Source organism: Heterodontus francisci, chromosome 32 (genome assembly GCF_036365525.1).
Source record: "Heterodontus francisci isolate sHetFra1 chromosome 32, sHetFra1.hap1, whole genome shotgun sequence".
NCBI classification, from domain to species: Eukaryota; Metazoa; Chordata; class Chondrichthyes; order Heterodontiformes; family Heterodontidae; genus Heterodontus; species Heterodontus francisci.
This window is the reverse complement of record NC_090402.1, coordinates 16,474,832-16,496,213: the sequence shown is the minus strand read 5'-3', so window position 1 is coordinate 16,496,213 and position 21,382 is coordinate 16,474,832. Positions and strand designations below refer to the sequence as shown.

The 21,382-nt window shown below is 43.1% G+C and overlaps 1 protein-coding gene across 1 annotated transcript in view; it reads right to left on the bottom strand.

Moving 5' to 3' along the window:
- cfap77 (cilia and flagella associated protein 77) overlaps positions 1-21,382 on the bottom strand; it is a 193,159-nt gene that overhangs the window by 51,255 nt on the left and 120,522 nt on the right. Inside the window, exons 3-4 of the mRNA XM_068011859.1 lie at positions 19,409-19,508; positions 13,354-13,573 (exon numbers count right to left, since the gene is read on the bottom strand). Of these exons, the coding sequence (XP_067867960.1) occupies positions 13,354-13,573; positions 19,409-19,508 (320 nt within the window). The remainder of the gene's footprint in view (positions 1-13,353; positions 13,574-19,408; positions 19,509-21,382) is intronic.

Below are 21,382 nucleotides of genomic sequence, written 5' to 3'. Positions count from 1 at the left end.
ATTATTGTACTCTTCCCACCTTCCTGACCCTCCCAGATCTGAACACTGCAGGCTTCAGGGAGAGAATAAATCTGTGTCTGATCCTGAAAAAAGGACAGAATAAAAATGTCCTGTTTTACGAGGGTCAAAGGCAAAATGCATCAAATAGGATTTTATTTGTGAAAAAATTAAGTAACATGTAATTTGGACCAATTTTTAAATACCATACTATTTCTCCTCCTTTAACCTATTATTTTGTTTTTGGATTTAAAGGATCCGTCCAGATATTTGAGAAGGCCGTATACTGTAACCATTCAAAACAGCCTAGGTTCTAAATACAGCGACAGTGTCTGCTTGACATCATCCAGATCATACTGAGTATAGCAGCTTTCCCATCAACTAGCTGTCATTATAACAAGCTGTAGGTAACATGAGGACTTGCCACTCAAAGAAAATCACCAGCATAAATACCACTAGTTAGTGTCTTTTCTGTTTTCAGTACAGTTACAAAGCGTCATTATCCGAGCAGGAAACTGAATATCTCACAATGATTTATTGTATGTCAGTATCGCAGTTTTTTCTTTATACTATTTTTACAATGATGGTTTTCTGAATTGTTTCAAAAATCAGAATTTGGAAAAATGGGATTATAATCCCAATGCCTCAGTAAATTTACACAGTAATTATATTGAGCCATATAGACAGGAAAATCATAGGGGGGACATCTGGCCCCCGATATTAACGGGGATGGGGTTGTGTAAGAGGGGGCGGGGTTTCAGATGTGAAACCCGGAAGTCCGGGCCTTTCCGCATACTGCGGAGTTTTAACTCCACAGTGTGCAACTCTTTGACAGGATGTTTACCTGGAAGTCCGCCTGATTGACAGGTTTGGCTTCTAGTCATGACGGGAGCACTCTGGAACTGGCCAGAGCAGCAGGCTGTAACTGCTACTGGAAGTGGGTGGGGTCTGATCCCCAATTTTGCTCAGTTGTGATGACTTCCATTGCTGAATAACTGCTGCGATTCATAGTCAAGTTTCACTTGGAATAATGTCAACTTGGGTGAAGTAACAGAGAACACCTGTGCCCATCCTTAGAACCACTCTCCAGCATGGAGTCAACAGTATGAGATGGGCAGAGGATAGAATGAATGGAGAACATTGACAAGGAAAAAAATTCAAAAGAAGTTTGTGTAGAACATTTAAAAAAAAAAGATTTGCAAATGTTCTCTCTGATGAAAAATGAGATAGAGCAGGTTGGGACACAAAATGCTGGTTGACCAGTATGTTCATTCTTACTAGTGTTTTCAATAAGCAAAATCCTTAATGTGAGTCATTACTGCTGCAAAATAACCAAACCATGAGTATTCCTATTTCTACAGCTGATAGAAACATGATGTTTGCAACTTCATCATGTATTAACACAGTGGCTTGAATTTGACGGTGACCACTGCTGGGGGCACACCCAGTCAGGCCAAGCAACAATGGAGGAGGCCTCGGAAAGGGTAAGTGGGAGTTGGGCTTTGCTGGGGAATATGTGCTTGACCCTGATGGGGTGGGGTGTTGGAGTCTAGAGTCTAGGGCAGAGGGTTTGATTTGGGGGGGCAGCCTATGCTGCTGTGGGGGGGGGCCTCTGTGGGGCATAGTGCCCGATCAGGAGGGTCCCTCCCAGCCCACATGTAATATATGCCATATATTACTAGGCAGTCTTGTCAGTTGCTGAAGTGCCGTTTGCCGCTGGTAAAATATGAGCATAGCAGGAAGACACCATTAAATGGCCTAAGGGCCGGCGGGCCGTCTGCCACCTCCACTGCCACTGGTAAAATAGCAGTGGGGGTGTGTAGGTGACGGGCATGGCATCCCCTGCCTTCTACCCTATTTTACATCCCCACCCCACCTCCTAGACCACGCCCGGGTGGTAACTTTGGGCTGGATTTTATGCAGTCAGTGGGGGCCCTGACACCAGGCCAGAAGGCAAGGGGAACTCTGTCTCGGGCATTTGTGGCACCCCCGGCTGCATTTTACAGTGCTCCGGTAGTTAACTGCCCGGTGCCAGGGTGGGACGGGGAGCTTGCCTCCAAGAGCTGCCAACCAATCAGAGCGCTGGTAGCTCAACAGTCCCAGCAGTGCTAACGGGAGCAGTGACCTACTGCTTGCACTACAGGAGACCCGGGACTAGGAGTAGCCATGGAGCCCCAGAGTGAAGGTAAGTGGGGCAGGCTCACTGGGGCCAGTCAGGCAGGAACAAGTGAGGAGTTGGATGGGTTGGGGGGGGGATTTGTTGGTGCAGGGTGGCCTTCACCGCCGGAGGCCCTCTGTGGCCACAGATTACCCAAGCAGGAGGCGCCCCCATCACCAGCCCATAGGGAAGCTGCCTGCTTTTAATGGGTGGCCTCCCTACGTGGCAGAGGGCCCCCCGCCACTGGTTAAATACTAGCAGCAGCAGGATGAGGTCCTTGTCACCATTAACTGGCCAGTTAAGGGCCTCAGGTGGCCTCTGGGCAGGAAGGCCATCCTTGGCCTTTCCCGCCCCTGACAAAATGAATTGCGTTGGGAAGGCAACAGGTACTCCACTCCCTGCCTTCTCTCACTATTATTTGGACCCCCACATCACCTCGCCCGTTCCTAGAGGGCTGATGAAGTTCAGCCTTTGTTAGAATATCTGATAAAGAAGCATTGTAAAATCACTAAAAGACAGAAGTACTATCGACCCTAAGGCAGGTTGGGTCATAGCCTACTGTACTTAGGATCTATGCCTGTGATCTACACTCTCTACCCCAAAGTGTCATTTTGGACCAATAATTCATTTTTGTGCATAAACTAAAACAAGTCTGCAGTTTTTGCCACTGTGGTTTATGTGGTGGAACTGTCTTGGTTGCCAACCAGCAGCGTTAATGATGTCATGTTGTCACTTTTTTATTTTTCTGAAGCCTGTTGCACTTGTTTGCAAAGAAATTATTATTCTCCAGATTGCAGTCTGATTTGTAAGAAGCATGTCATCCTCTCGTGGGTAACCAATCATTCACAATCCCTGTTGCAACCTAGAGATATTTGGATTTTCAACTTTTCTTGGCGCATTTTTAGATTGACCTTAAAGAGCTAGTGGCAAATGTGGGCCTTATCCATTCTTACTCTGTGGTTCTTTGTTCCTGTGCTTCTCCAGTTAATTCTATGAGTTTAATCTCAGTGCCATCTTCAGTGTAAATGTTGGACCAGTTTCGGTGGGGTAGGGCGGGTGGGGGCCATGGAATCCCTAATGAATAAGGAGTCAAGTCTTAAATTGTAGACCTGGAGCCGGGCAATACTTGGCAGTGTGCCTACAAAAGGGCCATTTAGAAATCTTTCCTTCCCCATTGATTTGGCATATTTTAACCATTTTTTCTAAAATCATGCATTAATGTGAAGTTTTCAAACTTGATTTATGAAAGCATGGGCTAAAATGTCATACCCGTTGGACAGCTGATAAGTCAGGGTGTGTGAGCACAAACAAAATATGAATAGTATGCAAACAGGAATTTCGAGCTTAATCACAAGAACATTAGAAAAAATAGTGGATAAGAAAAGGTTAGCCCCTCCAGCATTTCAATTCACGCAGCCCCAAACCCAACCCCGATTGTCGTCGTGCTTTTGAGTAACTTAGATTTATTGAAATATTTGTGGGTTTTGTACCTCACTCCATTACCTAGCTGCCCATTTTAAATTACTGGGGTGGATCTCCATGTGGATTCTCCCATTAGTCCAGCCTAACTTTAATGAAAGAAGTGCGGAAACGTCACTGAAGTTATGATGGAAGAACATGAAAACTTCTGTGGAAATCCAGTTCATTTTTATCAATTAGAAAGCAAAGTACTTCAAATCTACCTGTGGTGTTATGCAATACTGATGAAGTATCCTAGGAATGAAGCTTCAGTTAGCTTACAATTTTTTCACTTGTTTCTAAATAACTATATCCAAATAATTGTGCAATTATTTCTGAGGGCATTTTCAATAGCCTCATTATTATTATTCATTATTAATCCATATACCTTACATGAAGAAAATTATATGAGGACCACAATGTTTATTTATTTTTTAAATAAGCTTGCAGCACAAATGACTGCTCATGACTGGAATGAGTAATTACAATCTGCAAAAGCATTCTCGCATTTAGCAGCAGGACAAGCAAAAGTATGCCAGAAGCAAAAATTTATTGTTGCCTGTTTACAGGACAAGTATGTTATGTCTGCATCAGTCAGAATGACATTGTACTACAAACAACTTTGAAGGGCCTTCCCAATCACCTAGTTCCATCCTCAGGAGATCAACCTTGCCTGTGGAGCTCTCAAACCATTAACAGTGCCGTTCTACAATCACATAACCAGTAGCTTGGCTGGTGGTGAGAAGGGCCCTCCCCGTCAGATCCTTCCTGCACGCCCGAAGTCTCGCCCCCTCTGCGCAATGCCCCCGCGGTGGCTGTGGTGGGGAAGAGACGGTTGCCCACTTCCTCCTGGAATGTGTCTTTGCAAAGCAGGTGTGGAAAGAGATGCAGTGGTTTTTGTCGAGGTTCATCCCAAGCAGCTCTGTAACACAGGAGTTTGTGCTCTACGGGCTGTTCCCAGGGACGCACACCGAGACAAACATCAACTGCTGCTGGAGGACTATCAATTCGGTGAAAGACGCCCTTTGGTCTGCCCGAAACTTGCTGGTCTTCCAGCGCAAAGAGTTGTCCACCACCGAATGTTGCAGACTGGCGCATTCCAAGGTCCAGGACTACGTGCTGAGGGACGCACTAAAGCTTGGGGCAGCCGCAGCAAAGGCTCAATGGGGAAAGACCACTGTGTAAGGTCCCCCCACCAAACTGAACTGAGGGGTTGGACCCATGGGAAACCCCTCGAACTGTATTGGGAAAATTTTCATTTGCTGTAAATGTAAAAATGTAATTGGCATGACAAAGGTGAAATGGAAGGGTTGTGGAGCAACTCATGATTGTATTGAAGGAAACTGATCTCCCTTGCAATGTTTGTATTTTTTGGTGCTGTTTGAAACTGTTTGGGAATGTAATTTTTACAGATTTTTATGAATAAAGTATATTTTGGAAATGAAAAAAAACAATCACATAACCAGAAGTATGCTTTGAGAGTGCATCTGGTACTGTCTCTTTTCTCATACTTCCTGAAAGTAAGCCTTTCTGTTGTCATCAGGTGCTCTATCGAGTTACCTAGCAACTTAGCCAAGAGCTAACAAAGGTTAAACACTCTGGCCTTCACAATGGAAGTCCAGCAACATTTAAAAAAAAACTTGCATTTATATAGTATAAGAACAAAATACTCAGCAGGTCAGGCAGCATCTGTGGAGAAAGAAACAGAGTTAGTGTTTCAGGTCGATGATCTTTCATCAGAACTGGAGCAAAGAGCAGATCTTCTTCAAAGTGGGCATTCCTGGACGAGAAGTGGCAGTGAATTAAACACTAACACAAAAGCAAAATACTGGAGATACAGTAGCCACTGTATTTTGCTTTTGCATTTATTATTGTACCTTTAACATACAAACAGTTCCAAAGCACTGACAGGTGAAAAGAAAACAGATGACAAGCCAAGTTAGGAGGAATGACCAAAAGCTTGATTAAAGAGCTGCTTTTGCAGGGGGAGAATGAGTTTTGGAAGGGATGTACAGAGAGTGACTCTGCCACCGATGGTGAGGTAAAGAAATGTGGGATGAACAATAGGTCTGCAGGGTGCAGGAAGGAGGGAGAGTGGTGTAAGGCTGCAGAGATGGGATTGAAACTTGAAATTTGGCAGAAAGGTAACAGATGAGGTGATGGAGTATGCACCGGGAGGAAAGCTATTGTTGCAGATGCACTAGCAGGTAGACATGAGAACCACGTGAGTGCAATTCCATGCAACTGCTCATAGAAAACATCCAAGATTTGATACCAGAACCTCACCTCATCACAGTTGAAATCATCATTCAGGACTTCACCACCTCCAGGCTCAATTTCTCTGATTCCCTCCTCATTGTCTCCTATATTTCAACCTACATAAACTCCAATTCATTCAAAACTGTGCTGCTTACATCTTATCCTGCACAAGTTCCCATTGTCTATTCTGCATGACCACCAATTTCTGTTAGCTGACCCATCCCCCAATGCACTGAAAACCTTTGTCCTTGCTTATTAATTCCTACAAATTTTCCCCCTGTTCTACTTCTGCAGTCTCCCTCAATCCTACATGACATTGTGGTCTGAATTTTCCTTGATAAATTGGCCCATTTTCAGATGGTATTGCAGCAACTATTGTGACAAAATGCCTTTTGTTGAAATGCTGCCCCAAAAATGGCCATTCTTTCCCTCCACTGACAAACCTAACCCTGATCTGTATGCACAAAGCTAAGCCTGATGCATGCAGATGAAGTTGGGAACACAAGTTTTAATGATCACAGTAATTTCTCTGTCTTTCCTCCTAGTTATCACTTCCAGGGAACACTGCCACCAAAAAAGGTCATAGTGTTGGGTCCAGTACAAGGTCCCAGAGGTGGGAAAGAATTGGGAAGGTCAAAGATCACAGAGTGGTAATCCTGCAACACTAGTAGAGGTGACCTAATTGAGATGTTTAAAATTATAAATTGACCACCCTCCACCATCTAAACCCAAGGGAATACAAACTAAGTTTATGCAACCTTTATAATTAAACCATTTAAGCCCTGGTGTCATTCTTTTGAATCGGCACTGTACCCCCTCCAAAGGCACTTGCAAACATTAACCATTATATCAAGGAGATAACAGGATGGCCTCCATTGAAAGAAAACACAAAGATACCAAATTTCCAAATATTTCATTTCTATTTTTGTATTGTCCCTTCATTATGACATAGGAACAAATAGAAAGAAAAATAGGAGCAGGCCATTCAGCCTGTCGAGCATGTTCCACCATTAAATTAGATCATAGCTGATCTGTATTTTAACTCCATCTACCTGGCTTTGTTCCATAACCCTTCCAATAGAAGGGAGTTTCACTACCCCTTGTGTGAAGAAACAACTAATACTACTACTTATCACCATGACTACCCTTTGTGCCTAAAACTCTCTGTTCATGAGATTCTAACCTCCTATTCTGTGGTGCTACATCAGTGATAGGAAATTGAGAGATTTTCAGCTGGGATTGTATCAATGGAGCCCTCAAGGGCTGAGGTAGCACTTGTCTCAGTGATGCCAATCTCTTTGCAGGGCCTGCTGCTGGTGTCATGTCTCTTGCATGCCTACTGGGCCCAGACCAGAATGTTTCTTCGGTGCCAGCATTGAAGGGGAATGGATTTATGCAGCTATATTGTTACTATCATGAGAAACAGCAGCATCTGCAACCAATCCTCATAGCCCGTTCGTATTGGGCCCAAGCTGTGTGAGTTCAGGCCAAATAATCCTAATTGAGTCCTGAGAGCATTGATCTAACATGCTTTTCAAAGCATCTATGGAAGCATTGGTTGCTGTCATTCTGGAAGCAACAATCGCTCTTGGGACCTCCTCATGACATTTTAATGTTGCAGAAATCAGCTGGTCTACCACACTCACTGTGGTGTTCCTCATGTTGCAGATGTGACTTGTAAATCCTGTAACTTATCCATTATCTGCGACATGTGAGGAGGCTGTCTCCACTGCCTCTACATGAAATCTATCAGTTGGATCATGTGGGGTAGGCAGAAGTGTCTGTCTCACCATTTCTTCAACAGGCCCAAGTGTGCATGTCTTCCATTCTTGTGGTCTGATCTCTTTTGCAAATTCTTTCCCTTTGTTTCACCAGAACATCAGTTGGCTGAACTCTGCATTCTGGAACTCCCTCCTTAAATCCCTCTAGCTAGGTGCCTTTCTCCCAAACGTAAAAAAAAACTATCTCTTTGACCGTGACTTTGGTTACCTCCTAATTTTTTTCCTCGTTACAGTTTAACCTTTGTTTCGGCCTCTAATGCTGTTGCTGCAAATTAATTGTTCACCATTACATTATATGACAATTTATACAGACCTATACTTTGAGATGGAAATCACCTCATATACCCTCTTCTCTATTCATGCTGCTCTCTCATGGGTGGAGAAAAAGAGCAGAGGACCTGCCCTTGGGCAGGTCACCACCATGGCTTGGCATACTTTAGATAGACTTCAGTGAATTGTAGTTAACTGTTCGTACAGAATGGTAGAGAAGTATTCTGTGCTTTCCAGTAACTAAGTCAGAACAAAAACATGATTTTTTTTTTATATAGCCACGGCTTCCTGCTGGCAGTGTGAACACCCTTTACATAACAATTCCATGTAGATGCTTTTTCATTTAACCATTATGTTTTTCATTTTGGCTTCTGTTTGTATTTGACCATGTGTAGTGGAACTGAAAAATAGATTTCTTGAGTATATATGAATGAGTTATGTGAAGTATTCAAGGATTTTCTCACAAGGGTTTGAGATATTGAAGATTATGCCAATATGATCCACATTTTGACATGTATGCTTAATAAGAGGAAAACCCCAGGTAAAAGGATGCAGAAACATTATTTTATTTTGGTGCTAGGTTTTGTTTGCAGTGAATTATGTGTCAGTTGGTGGCTCAGGGAACTCCTGGCATTTATTGTACTGAAACCAGTGGCCAAGTTTCAAAGGAAGATGGCCAAGCTCAGTTTGGGCCCCATGGCAGAAGAGTCTGCCTCTGTTAACCTTTGCTGGCTGAGGATGATGGAGCTTCATGTCAAAACTAATTATCATTTGGCTTGCATTACGTGCCATGTTATTGCATTGTGAGGCTCATACTCCTCTCACATATTCATTCACCATGGTGACTTCCATCAACTTGCATCTCACCAGGAGTTCAATGTGATAAAAGCAAAGGGCTCATCTATCTAAAGGTTATATTATACAGTACCCTATACATATGAGTGCGAATGTGACAGCACAAATATTCCTGATTTGTTGCTACATTAAAATTATAATTTATATATGTACATTTTCCCTATTAATTGTTTTTCTACTTGGTCAAGATTTATCAATAATAAATCACATAGAGAGAATATATTTTGGCAAGTACTCTGTATTTAACTGTCCGTTTCAAAGCACATATGTTGTGTCAAGTTTTGATCATCAACCCTCTGAGAAAACGAGACTGTATCTACTTACTGTGAACTTGGCTCTTATTCAGTGTTCCTCACCTCAACAGGTATGGAATCATTAGAATTTTCCGTGTTATTTTCTTTCTCCTTTTCCGCTCTAAACACTATAGCCCTGGCAGGGAGGGCAGGTAGGCACACATCCTAGGCCTTTGCCAATGGCATTCTGCAACTACCATCTCGGAGGTATGAGAGCAGCCCTGGATACCTCCCTGTGGTGAACACCTGGCTTATATTAGACACATGCCCCAACAGCACTGCTAATAGCTACAGCTCACTTTGTGGGGAATTGCAAGAGCCAATCCATGTTCTTCCATTATGCAACACATTGCATCGCTGCTGTAGTGCTCTATCACCAAGTCACATTTTTATTCTTTCCATAATATAATTTCCACTTTAAAACAAACAAAATACCTTCACTTAATCTTACTCAGAGCTTTATAACAATAATGGTAGATTACATATTCTAGTTATACTGGTCTTCATTCTTAGAAAGAAGTCCCACGTCCATATACAAAATAGGTTTTCCCTCCATTCCATAGGGAAAAATCACTCTGTTCCTTACTATTTTCACACTTCAAGTTCTGGTGATTTTTCCCAGCTTTGCTGGCTCAGTCTCATTCTGGGCAGTTCCATACTTCCTTGCCCTTAGAAACAATGGGGAGGGATTCCTGAGCCAAGTAAGACTATTGAAGTATACTAGTCTTTTTTGATAAACATCAGGCAATGATAAAAGCAACAATAATTGCTGAAAGTGCAAAATATATAGACCACAATGGAAGAAAAAGATACAAAATGTGAAAAGAGGTAATGTAAAAACAATATAAGATGCATTGCCACTCCAAACCAGGTCAGAAGAGAAACAACTGATGGGAGTTCTGAAGCGACAAGAAGTTGACTATGTGGGAATTCTGAATGAGGAAAGCTGTACCCCAATAAGTAACTTGGCATTCTTCCTCATTCGTTTGAACTTCCAAACTGGGCAGTATACTACAACTAAGAAAATGTTAGAGACAAGTATCTGGAAACCTATATCTTCAAGCCATTTTAGAGTACTGCAGTACCAAAGTATTTGACCTCTTGAGCAGATCGATCAAGGCAGCCATGTTTGAAAAAACATAACGACTCAATCAGCACTGAAGTGCTTTTGACAGTAATAAAGAGGTGGAAGCAGAATATTCCTGGCTCTGGAGCAGCTCTTTGGTAGTTCTAGAAAGAAGTTTCTACATCTTTTCATAAAAAAGTATCTTCTTTGTTGGAGAATCCTCAGATAATCCCCCAAAATCTATACCAATGCGTCTTTCGGTGGGGTGTCTGGAGATGAAAACATAGCCCTCCTTTATTGCTTCTAAGATCCATCTATCTGATAATATGAATATCCACTCTGCAATAATCTGATGTCTGTCTCCATTTATAGTTCTTTCAGTGATGCCGATATGGCTGCAAATTGTGTGCAATTAGATAACTGGCCTCTTTTTGGGGTCTCTGATGGTCCCCACCACCTTAATCTGGACGTTTTGTTCCCTAAACTAAACTTTTGTGGGAATGAAAGAACTAGATGTTGGGCTTGTTTTGGTTGTCAACATTTTATACTTTGCTGATTTTTTTTTTTAACACATCTTTCTTGATTAATTTTGTCCTGCCTCTCAAATAGGTTCTTGCCTGTAGCTCAGGCTACCAATTTGACTGACTACTTGTGTACGAATTTGGCCTTACAAGCTGCTAGAAGTCAATTTGCACCTGGAGTTTGTCTTGTTGCTCAAGCAGCAAAACACTTCAGCTCCTTCTCAGGAAGTATGTGAGCCTTTCCTGAAGAGAGTACTTGCCACATTTCAACTTGAAATACTGTTGGGGACAGACATGTAAGTAAACAGCACTGAAGGCAGTAAATGGTCTAGTTCAGGTTGAGCCAATAGCTGGGATAAAGGATGGATTCGGTGACAATGGTACAGTTTGTAGCGATCAGGGATAGGCACCAACATGTTGCACTATGGACATTTGACAGAATTATTGACTCGGTCATGGACATGGGGATAATTAATCTACATGTAAAGTGTATAGCCAACCTAATGGCATCAAAACACAGTCCAATTTAAAACACATTTTTCCCTATAAATAAAGTAGCTAAGCATACAAACTTCAATGGAGAGCAGCAAACTGTATTAGCTAGCTATTTAGCAAAACAGTATGCAATGCCAATGCGAATTACTTTTGTTGACAAAATAGAGCTAGCTGTACAACATGCTAACGTTGCATTAGCATGTAGCCTGCCAGCTAAACCATTACACGATAAAAACCAGGACTGTGAGAAGTAACCGTCTCTTTCCAAAACTGGGTTGAACGATGTTTTTTCCGAATTCGATGCCATGTTTTTACACTGGTAAGAAAAAAAAGCGGGAAAAACGTGAACGTAGAATTAGAATTCACAGCTGCTTCCTGAGTCAATCCCTGGTCATTGAGGACACTTGATACACGTTAGACTTTATAAATGTGTTTTAGTCCTAAAATTGAATGAGATATGACTGTGTAGATTGATGACCTTTGCAGATTCTAATACCAGAACCTGTGCAATATCGCTGCGCCCTTTGTGAAATGGCTCATTTATTCAACTTGCCGTCCTCTTCCTTTCTATCATGTTAAAACAGTATTTTTGGGGAGTTTCTAGTTTGTTCTGGACAGCGATGTTGTTTTTAATTAAAGGAATGTTTACCTTATGCAGTAGCTTTGGACCACTTGCTCTCCCTCTTTTCAGCAGGTTCTCGCTCTCACATCTCCCCACTTGTGCTATATCCCGAATGGTTCCTCTCTTCCCTCCCCCAGGCCCCTTTATAATAAAGCTAAGTTAGAACAAAGAACAAAGAAAATTACAGCACAGGAACAGGCCCTTCGGCCCTCCAAGCCTACGCTGATCCAAATCCTCTATCTAAACTTGTCGCCTATTTTCTAAGGGTCTGTATCTCTTTACTTCCTGCCCATTCATGTATCTGTCTAGATACATCTTAAAAGACGCTATCGTGCCCTTTAGAGTTTCCTTTAAATTCTGGGGTTTGATGTTGCAGTTTATTAATCCTTAGTTCTTCCAAAAGAGCTAGAAAGCTGGCAGCCGTTAACCCGGGCCTGTCATTGGGAGAAGTACCGCAGCTGCTGCTCCACTCAGTGCAAATGTGGGACTGGTAGCTTCTTATTAGGGGTGTTGGGGCCTACACCACGTGTTTATGAAGCCTTCCGCCCATCCGCAGGCTCCATTCCTCTCCTGCACTCGGTGGTTTCTAACCCGCTGTGGATCAGACACAACTGCTTCCGTCCAGCTCCAGCACCCACACTGCGCATGTTCCAGTCACAGCCCGGCACTGCGCCTGCTCCAGTCACAGCCACGAGCTGCCCCACTGGGAGAGATGGGTGCTGCCAATGCCCCGATGTTCCTTTCTAATTATTTTCACTCCAGGTAATTTTAAATGTCTTGCTCCAAGCTTTTAAACTTGGCTAGATTATTTTAAAATTACCACGGACACTGGTGTCCATGTACGGATACATTGTCGACCCCTGGTAGAGATAATCAAAAATTATAGTTTTGACCTTCCCAGTGTTTAACTGTAAGAAATTATGACTCATCCAAAGATTGGAGGCTGACAACACACAGGCAGTAAAAGGGTTGAGTGGTGGATTTATGGGGCTACATTAATTTTCTTTAAGACGTCTTGAAGCTGCTTTTAATAATTTCTGTCATTATGCTTGTAGAATTTCCAGGGATTTGGAAGTAAAATGAGATGCACTGATGGGTTTCACTGCACAAGTTCTGCCTCGTGGAAGTGAACATAATGTGGCCAAACCAGGGGGTCCTTAAAGGGACCAGCAGAGGTTGCTTGGAAAATATGTCAAAGTTTTTTTTATACTAAATTTCATTGGACCAGGAGAAGCTTGAATACAGCTCCTGACCACACATAAATTGTCCTTCTCACAGCCAGTTCCTCCATTGTCCCCACTCCCCCTTAAAGTCTTCCTGAAAGCTCAGCTCTGTAGAGTAGGGCCGAATTTTTTGTTCCCACCTCGGCCAACAAGTTGCCTGTCGGCATTCATTTAACACTGACAGCTCATCGATTTTATTTAGACCAGATCAACAAAATCAGTGGGGTTTCCTGTTGGTGACATTGGACACACGGTGTGATTACTCCCCCTACCATCTGCCTGATCTACACTCAAAATTAAAATTGCCCTCACTATTTTCAGGGAAAAAGCAGTAAGGGAAGAAACATATTCTTACCGTGCAGGCATTCCAAAAGTTATTTCAGGGAGCAAGCCTTCTTTCTCTTCTTTCTTTTTTCCTGAAGTTCCAATGTTGTGCGTTGCTCTAAACTGGTAGATCTCTCGTGGAGTAACCAATCCAGCTTTAATTGCCTCTTTATTCAGTGCCGCAAAGTTACGCTTGAGTTTATGCTGCTCTTGCTGTGCTTTGGGTTTTACAGTATTCCAGTGACCAATGGCTGAGAGAGACAGTGAAAAAGAAAACTTTTATATGGATTACTTGTGTCGCCCACTAGACTATTATCGCAATTTTTTTTTCTGACTTGCCTAGACAGGATTGGTTTCATTGCCTATTTTGATATTCTATATTCAGTACACAGACATCATTATTTTACTTTGCTTGAAGGGAGTAAATTATTTTATACTAGGTCTGTTTTGGAGTAAAAATAATTTTATACGTTTCTTCTAGAATCATGCTTTTTGAATTTATTAATAAATCTTTGCACTGTGTTGAATTGTTTACTGCTGGTATGATGTTCCATGGATAGATTATTCATTATTTTAATACAACAAAACTTTTTCTTTCTTTTCCTTTCTGTTACTTTTTCCCCTCTTTCTTTCCCTCTCTTTATTCCTCTGTCTTTCTATACTTTGAGTCTCATTCGTCCTATTTACTTCTCCATCTTACATTCTGTTTCTTTATCTTTCACTGATCAGGGACATAAGGCATTGAGCATGCCATTCACGTTGTTCTTTTGCAACACGAACATGTTATAGAATCACAGAATGGTTACTGCACAGAAGGAGGCCATTTGTCCCATCGTATCTGTGACGGCTCTGTGCAAGAACAGCTTAGCTAGTCTCACTTCCCTGCCCTACCCCCATAAACCTGCAACTTTTTGCTCTTCAGTTGCTTATTCAATACCCTTTTGAAAGCCCCGATTGTATCTGCCCCCATTATGCTCTCAAGTAGTGCATTCCAGATCCTAACTACTTGCTGCATAAAGAAGATTTTCCTCATGGCGCTCTTGGTTCTTTTGCCAATCACCTTAAATCGATGTCCTGTGGTTCTCAACCTTTCAGACAATGGCAACAGTTTCTCTCTATCTACTCTGTCTAGACTTCTCATGATTTTGTATACCTCTATGAAATCTCCTCTCAACCTTCTCTTCTCTAAGGAGAACAACGCCAGCTTCTCCAATCTATACAAGTAACTGAACTCGCTCAACCCGGGAACCATTTTTGTAATCCTTTCCGGACCCTCTGTAAAGCCTTCACATTCTTCCGAAGGTGCGGTGCCTAGAATTGGACACCATATTCCAGTTGAGGCCGAACCAGCGTTTTATAAAGGTTCATTATAACTTCCTTGCTTATGCTTCCATCTATAAAGCCCAGGATCCCGTATGCCTTTTTAACCACTTTCTCAATCGGGTCACTGACCCGAAACGTTAACTCTGCTTCTCTTTCCACAGATGCTGCCAGACCTGCTGAGTGAATCCAGCATTTCTTGTTTTTGTTTCAGATTTCCAGCATCCGCAGTATTTTGCTTTTATTTCTCAATCTGTCTGCCACCTTCAACAATTTATGTGCATATACACCAGGTCTCTCTGTTCTTGCACTCCCTTTACAATTTTGCCCTTTATGTTGCCTCTCCTCACTCTTCCTATTAAAATATACCGCTTCATACTTCTCTGCATTAATTTTCATCTGCCACATGTCTGCTTATTCCATCAGCCTGCCTATGCACTCTTGAAGTCTGTGACAATCCTCCTCACAATTCACAACGCTTTCCAGCTTGGTCATCTGCAAATTTTGAAAATGTGCCCTTGTCAGATCAACGATCCAACAATTTGGGGCAAATATAGTGCAAAATAAATGGAGAGTTTAGATGTCCAATTAATGTCCTTCATCACCAAACCCACCATTGCAGCAATTTCTGGCTCCATGTCTCATTTCATTCTTAACATGACTTAGGGAAAATTACATTAACAAATTGCATGACTAGCAATTATACTGAACAACACTGAAGAAGCTCAACATGAAAGAAAACCACACTGAATGTAAAAAGTAAGCAGAATGTTCTTTTGAAATCAAAGTAATAAACCCAAATTCAGAATCCGGGTCAAACATTAAAGGCCTAAATTTAACAAATGGACAGATGACCTGACGCCAGGGAATATCCAGGTCGGCAGCACGCATACTTCCTCGGCAATTTTAGCGGAAGAGCCAATTAAGGGCCAGCAGTTCGGGGAGCCGCCAGTTAAGGGTGGCGAGTGGGTCATAGTGGCAGCAGCTCGCTCTGAGGCGTTCTGCAGCATTCAAGCAGACTGCAAACACAGGGAAAAAGGAGGGGGGTCTACAGCAATGGAGCCAGTGGAAGAATGGCTTTAGAATGGCTCGTCGGAGGTGCTCCTGCAGGCAGTAAGAAAAAGGAAAGATGTCCTGTTGCCAGCAAGCCTAACCAAGAAGGCATGGTTGGAGGTAGCTGACAGTGAGCAGCTAAGGGGTGGTTGCAAGAACTTGGATCCAGTGTAGGAAGAGATTTAATGACCTGCTGCAGTCTGGAAAGGTGAGTGGTGTTTAGAATTGAAAACTGGAAGCCCAGCATGAATTAGAAGGCGCACATGATATGTTATCCCAGGTAGTAGACTCATGCATAGGGCAACAACAGGCACCAATGTCCACACTGAGGTGCCCAGTTCACATGCACCTGAATCTCATGGTCAGTGATTGGTGAATGCTGCATTGAAATGGCTGAATGGTTGCATCACCATGCCATCCCAGCAGCGCGGTGCTGCATATTTACAATGCCTCAGACTGACCAACACAAATGGGCCATGAGACAGGAGTAGTGCACTCATAATGCCAGGGAGCATCAGTACACGAGAGATGGAGCGTCTTTCATTGCTGTGGTGACGCTGATGGAGAAGGAAGCAATGGACATCAGATGGGTCAGGCAGGGCAGCCTGTCACTGGGCACGAGGCAGGTATGGAAGCAATGGAGAGCGAGTAAAGCAAGAGATGTATCAATCATTCGCTGGACCATGTTTGACCTCTAACCCCACTGCAGGCCCCTGATCAAAGTGAGGCACCAGGGGTTAGTTGAAGGAGCAGCTGTTTCACTTAAATCCTGTCTCCACAGCATGTACAGCTGCGGATGAGGAAGAAATGAAGGCTCCTGCTACAATGGATGGACAAAGGATGCACTGCCATCTTGAGACTCCATTCCAGCGCACCCTCCACCATTGAAGATCCACTCCGAACAGGTGGCACAATCTGGTGAGCACTGCACAAACACGCAGGAGGAGGTAACGGAGGCAATGACAGTTGCGGGCACTTCCTCTTGGAGGAGTGAGGCGAGGCCCAGTGGTGCTCAGCTTCATGCAGATGGTGAGCCTGGGCGTCATCAGCAAAGCAGCAGATGGGGAGGCGGTGGTGTAGTGTTAATGTCACTAGACTAGTAACCTAGAGCCCAGGCTAATGTCTCTGGGGACATGTGTTTGAATCCCACCACAGCAGATGGTTGATTTTGAATCAATTAATAAATCTGGAATTAAAAAGCTCATCTAGTGGTGATTATGAAACCATTGTTGATTGGTGTAAAAACCCATTTGCTTCACTAATGTTCTTTTAAGGAAGGAAATCTGCCATCCTTACTTGGTCTGGCCTACATTTGACTCTTGTCAGTTGTTTAATTGTCCACCACATTCATGACTGGATGTGGCAGGACTGCAGAGCTTAGATCTGATCTGTTGGTTGTGGGTTCGCTTAGCCCTGTTTGTTGCATGCTGCTTCTGCTGTTTGGCATGCAAGTAGTTCTGTGTTGTAGCGTCACTAGGCTGACACCTCATTTTTAGGTATTTCTGGTGCTGCTCCCAGCATTCCCTCCTGCACTCTTCATTGAACCATGGTTGGTCCCCCGGCTTGATGGTAATGGTAGAGTGGGGGATATGCCGGGCCATGAGGTTACAGATTGTGGTTGAATACAATTCTGCTACTGCTGATGGCCCACAGTGCTCATAACTTTGTAAACCTCTATCATGTCGCCCCTCCACCTCCGTCGTTCCAATGAAAACAATCCGAGTTTTTCCAACCTCTCCTCATAGCTAATGCCCTCCAGACCAGGCAACATCCTGGTAAACCTTCTCTGTACCCTCTCCAAAGCCTCCACGTCCTTCTGGTAGTGTGGCGACCAGAATTGCATGCAATATTCTAAGTGTGGCCTAACTAAGGTTCTGTACAGCTGCAACATGACTTGCCAATTTTTATACTCTATGCCCCGACCGATGAAGGCAAGCATGCCGTATGCCTTCTTGACTACCTTATCCACCTGCGTTGCCACTTTCAGTGACCTGTGGACCTGTACGCCCAGATCTCTCTGCCTGTCAATACTCCTAAGGGTTCTGCCATTTACTGTATACTTCCCACCTGCATTAGATCTTCCAAAATGCATTACCTCACATTTGTCCGGATTAAACTCCATCTGCCATTTCCCCGCCCAAGTCTCCAACCGATCTATATCCTGCTGTATCCTCTGACAATCCTCATCATTATCCGCAACTCCACCAACCTTTGTGTCGTCCGCAAACTTACTAATCGACCAGCTACATTTTCCTCCAAATCATTTATATATACTACAAAGAGCAAAGGTCCCAGCACTGATCCCTGCGGAACACCACTAGTCACATCCCTCCATTCAGAAAAACACCCATCCACTGATCCCCTCTGTCTTCTATGACCGAGCCAGTTCTGTATCCATCTTGCCAGCTCACCTCTGATCCCGTGTGACTTCACCTTTTGTACCAGTCTTCCATGCGGGACCCTGTCAAAGGCTTTACTAAAGTCCATATAGATAACATCCACTGCCCTTCCTTCATCAATCATCTTCGTCACTTCCTCAAAAAACGGAATCAAATTAGTGAGACACGACCTCCCCTTCACAAAACCATGCTGTCTCTCACTAATAAGTTTGTTTGTTTCCAAATGGGAGTAAATCCTGTCCCGAATAATCCTCTCTAATAGTTTCCCTACCACTGACGTAAGGCTCACCGGCCTATAATTTCCTGGATTATCCTTGCCACCCTTCTTAAACAAAGGAACAACATTGGTTATTCTCTAGTCCTCTGGGACTTCACCTGTAGCCAATTAGGATGCAAAGATTTCTGTCAAGGCCCCAGCAATTTCCTCCCTTGCCTCCCTCAGTATTCTAGGGTAGATCCCATCAGGCCCTGGGGACTTATCTACTTTAATGCTTTGCAAGACACCCAACACCTCCTCCTTTTTGATAATGAGATGACTGAGACTATCTGCACTCCCTTCCCTAGGCTCATCATCCACCAAGTCCTTCTCTTTGGTGAATACTGATGCAAAGTACTCATTTAGCACCTCGCCCATTTCCTCTGGCTCCACACATAAAATTCTGCCCTTGGTATTATTAACCAAGTATGAGATTTAGAATATCCAATCAAGCAGGACTTTAGTTCAGACTATTTCTTTGACTGGGTTAGATATGATCATTTAGATTTCCACACATCTACAAACAGTTTAAGAGCTAAGTGAAACATGTGGAAGAATGGAATAGAAGGATATGTTGATTGGGTAAGAGGAAGAGGCTCATGTGGAGCATAAACCCTAACATGGGCCAAATGACCTGTTCCTGTTCTGTAACTATTTTATGATACTTTGTAAGAGATGTGCTGCAATAGAGTGCTCCCTCACAGGTAAGAGGAAAATGAAGCAGGCTTTGTCCCATGTGGCAAAAATGCACCTAATGTTCCTAGAAATATATAAATGAGAGTCTTGGACATCCATGGTCCAGATGATCCCAGCCTATGATGAAAGATTTGCAGGAGCAAGATGTTCTTAGTGTCCTAAAGTAGAAACGTTGAGGTGAAATTATATTCAAACACATGTTGGTTTTGTGAAATTACAGTATATTGTACTTTGAATAGTCGACATTATAATCATAGTTCACAAAGTTGAATTGTCCTTTTAAGTGTGCTGATTTCTACTGTAATTAATAAAGTAATCTCTTGTAGCATAAAATTCAAAAGCAAAAAAATGTGCCTTGTTACCTGCAGGAACTCCACCATCATAGATTCTATCAAATGTCCCATACACATAGTTAGGTCCTGGTAGGGTGTTACCACTTCGTTTTCCCTTGCCAAGTTCTGACTAAGACAAGAAAGAGACAATAAGTAGGATTATCTAGAGTAGGAAAGGACCTTTTGGATTCTGGATTTTTACATATTTTATCATTCCAGTATTAAAATACTAAGGATCTGAATAAGCGGTCATCCATATATCACAATCTGGAACAAGAGACTGCCTTTCTCCTCTTTAAGACTTGATTTGAATATTTTTTAATTGAATCCAAAATGGAATGATTACAGTTAACTAACAATTGGTGATGAGGAGTAAACTGATGTGAAATTGTGAATACATAAATAATTATTCCTAAAACTCTCACCAGGCTTGCTGAAGCTCAGGAGTCATATTAACTAATATTGAATTCCTATAATGCTATGTGTTGCAGAATATGATCTCTCTCTTATCTATCTCTCTTGTCTTCAGGTGGCTGTCAACATCCAGCGCTGGATGAGCAGCAATTTCCTCCCACAAAATGTTGACAAGACTGAAGCCTTTGTCTTCGGTTCCTATCACAAACTCCATTCCCTAGCCACTGAATTCATCCCTCTCCCTGGCCACTGTCTGATGCTGAACCAGACAGTTTGCAACCTTGGTGACCTAGTTGACCCTCAGAGGAGTATCTAATGCCATATCTGCTCCATCACCAAGAGTCCGTATTTCGACTTTCATGATATCACTCATCTCCAGCCCTGCCTCGGCTTATCTGCTGTTGAAGCCCTCATCCATGCTTTTGTTACTCCCCTTGATGTTAAATGGCGTTACCATTGCTGAATCCCCCACTATCAACATCCTGGGGGTTACCATTGACCAGAATCTGATCTGGACCAGTCACATAAATACTGTCTACAAGAGCAGGTCAGAATCTGGGAATGCTGCGGTGAGTAACTCACCTCCCGACTCCCCAGTGCCTGTCCACCATCTGCAAGGCACAAGTCAGGAGTGTGACAGAATACTTTCCACTTGCCTGGATGAGTGCAGCTCCAACAACACTCAAGGAGCTCAACATCATCCAGGCCAAAGCAGCCTGCTTGATTGGCACCACATCCATCACCTTAAACATTCACTCCTTCCACCACAGATGCACAGTGGCAGCAGTGTATACCATCCACAAGATGCATTGCAGCAACTCATCAAGGCTCCTTCAACACCACCTTCCAAACCCACGACCTCTACCACCTAGAAGGACAAGGGCAGCAGTTGCATGGGAACACCACCACCTACAAGTTCTCCTCCAAGCCGGACGCCATCTTGGACTTGGAACTATAATCACCGTTCCTTCATTATCGCTAGGTGAAAATCCTGGAACTCCCTTCCTAACAGCATTGTTGGTGTATCTACAGCCCAATGACTACAGCGATTCAAGAAGGAAGTTCACTATCACCTTCTCAAGGGCAATTAGGGATGGGCAATAAATGCTGGCCTAGCCAGCGACACCCGCATCCCACGAATGAATAAAAACAAACTATTCCAATGCTCTCCTGGCCGGCCTCCCATCTTCCACCCACCCTTAACCTGAGCTCATCCAACACATAGCTCCCTGTGTCCTAACTCACACCAAGCCCTGTTCACCCACCACCCCCTTGCTCACTGACCAACATTGGCTCCTGGTCAGGCAATGCCTCAATATTCAAATTTTCATGTTTGTTTTCAAATATCCTCCTTGTCTCTGTAACCTCCTCCAGCCCTACAATCATCCAAGATCTCTGCCCTCCTCCAATTCTGGCCCCTTATGCGCCCCCAATTTTAATTGCACTACCATTGGCAGCCATGTCTATTGTTACAAAAGTGCTTCCATTATTTTTAATATTTTTATTTTTTGAGAACTTGTGCTAAAACTGAAAAGATTCCATGGATGTGTTTTTTTTTACCAAGTTCACCGACAGGACAAGATGTTGTTT